Genomic DNA, 5,339 nt, shown 5'->3' on the forward strand with positions numbered 1-5,339 from the left:
GAAAATTTGAAGCCGACAAGTGAATGGTACCACCTTGCTCCGCCCGTCGTCCTAATTCTTATGGGCTAAGTCTCCTATAAGCGTCCCAGGAGGGCCTCCAACTTTTCTTTTTGTTTACTCCAAACGAAGTTTTACTCCTCGCTTGGGAATACTACAATAGCCAATTATGAGAAAAGTTAATCCTAACCAATGTCTTGTGAGAATCACCCCAAGGTATAGGAGCCACAAGCCTCCCTACACAAATAGTCAGATCTGTCTGTGAAACCCTCAACTACAGAGTGTGAGTAGGAATGTGGCAGTGACTGAACTCTTGCTGCTAGATCTGAATGGCGGATCTGATTGTTGCGGCTGCAACAAAACCTAGGTTGCTAGATCTGATATGGCAAAGAAGATGATGAGCGATTTGTAGAGAGATAAGGGAACTATGGTCTCAAGGAGTGTCAGGTGCTACAGATCGCAATATACATAAGGGTCCAACAGTAGTACTCGGCCCAATATTTCAGGGCACTAACTAAGGAGGATCAACTGTACCCTTAGTTGTACTACCTGACTACCCTATCATACGCGCGAATAATCTCCTTGAGTGTTGTTCTCGGTGTACTGTAGCAGCAAGATGATTGATGGTTTATCTACGACAAGGTTTCAGGTGAGCCTAGGGGGCTTCCAATATACCCAGAGGGTACGTGGAAGACAGTCCGTGCACGGTTCTGTCTAATGCGCTACTACTCAAAGGGGTACCCACAAGGGTTATAAGGGAGTCCAACAAGGATGACCACCTCTTGTATTTCCTGCGTGCATGCCTCCCCAAATCTGCATGTTTATGCGCTCAATGACAGATCCCATGGTTTAAAGACGGCGGAACACATCTCTAGCCAAAAAAGAAAATTATACTAAAAATGGAGATCCCAGCGGCCTTGGAAAGTGCTCTGATACCACTTGTTATGCTCTTGGCCTACGAGAAGATACTGGAATACCAAATGTGTGAAGAATTATAATCTAGAACATAGAACAATGAGAAATAACAGCATGTATTTTATTATTTAGAAAGGAAAGCAATGTTCACTTCCCTCTTCGAGGGGGCAAACTCCAATAGAGCAGGGCTCGATTAGAAAATAATGAAAATATTGATATGTGTGGTAGTGACTTAATAAGCTAGAAATATTTTCATGGTCATTTTTAAATGAGAAGATAATATTAAAATTGTTATAATTATTTACATTTTGGTTGAAAAATATTAGTTTTAAATATATATTAAGAATAATGATAAATGACATAGCTATGTATATGATTAGAAATAAGTGACATTAGAACATGGCTATATAAATAATTAATACTATGAATAAATGTCCAATCACTTCAAATATTTATCTAATTTTTGGCATTTCCCCATTTTCCAATAACTCTTATCTCTTTTAATACAACTCTTCTTATCATATTCATAATTTTATTCTATTGATACAATACACTCATCTTAATTTTCTCTTATTTGGAATAGATTTCAAATTTATTAATTTTCTTATCAATTATGTTTGGATGAATAAAACATTTTTTAAATAAATTTTTAACTTTTATAACAACAAAAACATTCAAACAGTATTCAAACAGTATTCATTGCAATTTATACTGAAAAGAAATCAACAATTGTCCATATCATTACTTACGAAACATAATTTAAATAATTATAATAGTGAACTAAATTAAAATCATAAGCATTAACATCAAGCATGTGTATCTTTCAAAAAATGTTTTTAGCTATAAACATGAAATGATGCGCATATGAATATGAATGGTCGAAGTATTTTTTGACAAGGTTTACAGCGTGACACTTGATTTAAGGAATAATATATTTTAAAAAATATTAATATAATGTGATATTTGTCCCGTCTACTTTAAATAATTATAATAGTGACTTAAATTAAAACCATAAAAATTAACATCAAGCATGTGTATCTTTCAAAAAATGTCTTAGCGGTGTCTTTCAAAAAATGTTTTTAGCTATAAATGGTATGATGCGCATATGAATGGTCAATGTATGTTTTCACGAGGTTTACAGCTTGACACTTGATTTACGGAGTCATATATTTTAAAAAATATTGTCCATCTACTTTAAGTTATATAATTTAAAAGGCAACATTATATGACTCGCCCAAAATAATACGTTCCGAATCATTCTTTCCCTCCAAACCTAAAAATTTAGATAGCTTCCTAAGTAGGGTTAGAACATGTGCAGGGATGAGGTTCCTTCGTCTATTCCTTTTCCAATCGTGGAACACATTCCCTAATCTATTCCTTTTGCGGCTTACCAGCTCATCGTAATCACAAAGAAACAGTACATCGTTTACTCTATATGCTGGAAAATCATATTTTCGTTGAAATTTGGTAAAACAAAAACTTTAGAAATGATACCGTAGGGTTTTAAGGTGTTTCAAAATGTGAGAAAATAAAATAAACCAGGAAGAATTGTTTATCCAACGTATGAAATACCAAAACTTTACCCCCAGAAACGCATGCAAAACGAATTAATTTTTTATCTAAAACTCTAAAATAAAAGTTTTTATCCTACCGTAAAATTCAACAATAATGATTTACTTTTACGTGTCCCTCAAATCTGAACGGAAAGAACAGCCTTCCCCTGGCAAGGAATACATCTGACTGGAACAGAGAGTTGAAAATTCTGATTTTTTGTTTGGAATCCTCAGTCCTCTTCATTTATCTGGCTGCGGCGGGGAGAGTTGAGAATGGAAGATTGGTGGAGGAGAAGCTATTCCTGTAAATGTGCATACGAGCCGTGTTCGTCATCTTACTCTCAAGCAGCAGCGTGTCTTCCTCATATTGATACTAATGTAGGCATTCACATGCAAACGCAGACCCAATCGATGAATTTTCTGGAACCCGGAACTTGTATTGATGCCGATGCCGATGCCCCTGCAGTGGTAATACTTGATGCTCTATCCACCGAAAAGCCGCATGATTCCGGCCTGCTCGGAACAGCTTCTTTAGGGCCGGTGATGCAGCTTGATCAGACTCCCGAGGATGATTCTTCACAGGCGCTCACTCAATATTGGCCAAAATTCGTAGCCAACTTTGGCGATCCCACTCAAATTCTAACCTGTAACTCGGCAGCAAATTCTTTGCTGGATTCCAGCAACCCTAGTTTGCCACCGACGCGTATCCATCGAAAGAAGAAAGCAGCGGGAGGAGGTGGTGGTGATGATGATCATGAGGCCAGCAGGGTACGTGTTGGGAATGTTCAGAAACTGGTGGAAAGGCAGAGGCGAAATAAGATGAAAGCGCTTTGTTCAACACTGATATCGCTACTCCCCGAGTACCGCAAGGTTAGGTTTTCTATAAATAAAAGTATTAAAAGCAAAAGAAAAGAGGCAGTGGCTTTACTTGTATTTGCCATTTTTTAAGATGAAACATATTAATAAAAGTGTTTACAGCAAAACAAAAGGGGCAATGATTTTATTTGTTATTGTTATGTGTGTAGACAAAATACACATTACCGGACAAACTGTTGGAAGCCATTAAATACATTTCTCATTTACAAGACAAGGTAATAGAGGTCGGAAAGAAAAGAGATGAGCTAAAATTCATGGCCACTGATAAACCATTTTCCACCAGCTCATGTGTTTATAAAAACCTACAAGCTTCCCAGGCTCGAGCCCCCATTGAACCGGAAAAACATCAGACAATTAGGGTTGGCAAATTTGGTCCAGGCATTCAAGTCACCGTAAACACTTTCAAAAACCAGATTGAGTTGTCTATTCTGCTAATGGTTTTGCAAGAAGCCGGACTTGAAGTTGTTGATGCTACTGTTTCTGCTATAAATGATAGGGTGTTTTATAGCATTCAGTCAAAGGTAATGTATTATTGTATTAAACCATTGACTCTGGATTTTTTTTCTCAGGATAGTTTAACGTTTCTACTTCTTGACCTTGCAGCTCTCAGATTTTCGCCAATTTGATAGCGCTGTCCTACACGGGAGAATTGATCATTTGATGAATGGAAATCTTCCATAAGATTCCATGATAAAGTAATGTATAGTTTACTCTTCTTCTGGCTGCATATTTCTGTTGAAATGGATATTCTTGTGGCTGCATATATAGTTCACTTTTCTTCTGGCTGCATAATTCTGTTGAAATGGATATTCACTTCTCGAACAAGGCTGTTCGAGACTACTGTAAATTTAAGACTACTGTAACAGACTTAAAACAAACTTGTCTAAATAAATATAAGCACTTTTTCCTCTCTGTGGGAGCAGTTTTTTTTGGTTGGTCTATTGCGGCCATAGGAATTCTCTTTTCAATTTTCTCTGTTATTCTTCTTATCTTCTATAAATAAATATAAGCACTCTTTCCACTATGTAGGAGTAGAAATTATATTCTCTGCCTTCTGAAATGCCTAAGCATGAAGCTTCTGTGTATGTCTTCGTTCCCATGCTTAAATAAATGAGAATAAACATTTGTTATAAGTTTTGTATTTTGAAAGGTCACATGCTTAAATAAATGAGAACAAGTACTTTTTATAAGTTTTGTATTTTGAATCCTGTTTTGTTACTAAGAGTATCCAAAGTTTCTTAACTAAGTAAGAATAAGGCATTTTTTTACTTTTTTTGTATTTTGAATCCTGTTTGGTTAGGAAGAGTATCAAAAGAAACTTTTGTGTGAGAAGGAAGAGTATCAAAAGAAACTTTTGTGTGAGAACTTTGTTGGCATGGCGATTTATTGAGAATTTTTATTTAAAAAAATAAAATTATGTAAACTATTAATATGTTTGGATGTTATTTTCACATTTACAAAGAAAATTAGGTGAAGTGTCAGCAGGTTTATTTTATTTTATTGTATTTTGTGAAATTGCTAAAAAGTTTATACTCTTTAGTTATTAAAAATATCTCAGTTTAATTGTTTTAAGTTTTTGTTTTATTTTGTTAATAATATTTTTGTTATGATTGTTTTCTTTTACGGTTTAAAATATTGATTTGTTTTAACACATTGAAGAATTATTTGAGCACATAAATTGTGCTGAGTACATACGTTAAATTTTTGATTCAACAAATTTTTAGAGATTTTCTAGCAATATTGACTCAAAAAATTTTAAAATATAAAAATAAATAAATTACAAGGAATATTGTATTTTATATTTATATTTTAAAAATAAATTTATTTTACTGTATTTTTTTGTGAAATAAATATTTGTATTTTATTCTAAGAAAAGTGTTACATAAAAGTGTTAAAAGGTTTTTTTGGACAAGTACTACAAAAATGTGACCATATCCAAATTTTTGTTGTACCTGTTTAAGAGAAACAAACAACAAGGTGCTTATAAATTCAAAATGC

The 5,339-nt window shown here is 34.3% G+C and overlaps 1 protein-coding gene across 1 annotated transcript; it reads left to right on the forward strand.

Annotated features, from left to right (window-relative positions):
- The first annotated feature begins 2,738 nt into the window (after window positions 1–2,738).
- Window positions 2,739–4,242, forward strand: LOC149159970 (uncharacterized). The gene is made up of 3 exons (XM_089433598.1): window positions 2,739–3,335; window positions 3,491–3,862; window positions 3,945–4,242. The coding sequence occupies exons 1-3, from the start codon at window positions 2,739–2,741 to the stop codon at window positions 4,020–4,022; spliced, it is 1,047 nt and encodes a 348-aa protein (XP_089289724.1). The 3' UTR covers window positions 4,023–4,242.
- Window positions 4,243–5,339: the final 1,097 nt, after the last annotated feature.

Source organism: Pinus tabuliformis, chromosome 5_2 (assembly GCF_031772625.1).
Source record: "Pinus tabuliformis cultivar Carrire ecotype Pingquan chromosome 5_2, CPIR1, whole genome shotgun sequence".
Taxonomy (NCBI): Eukaryota; Viridiplantae; Streptophyta; class Pinopsida; order Pinales; family Pinaceae; genus Pinus; species Pinus tabuliformis.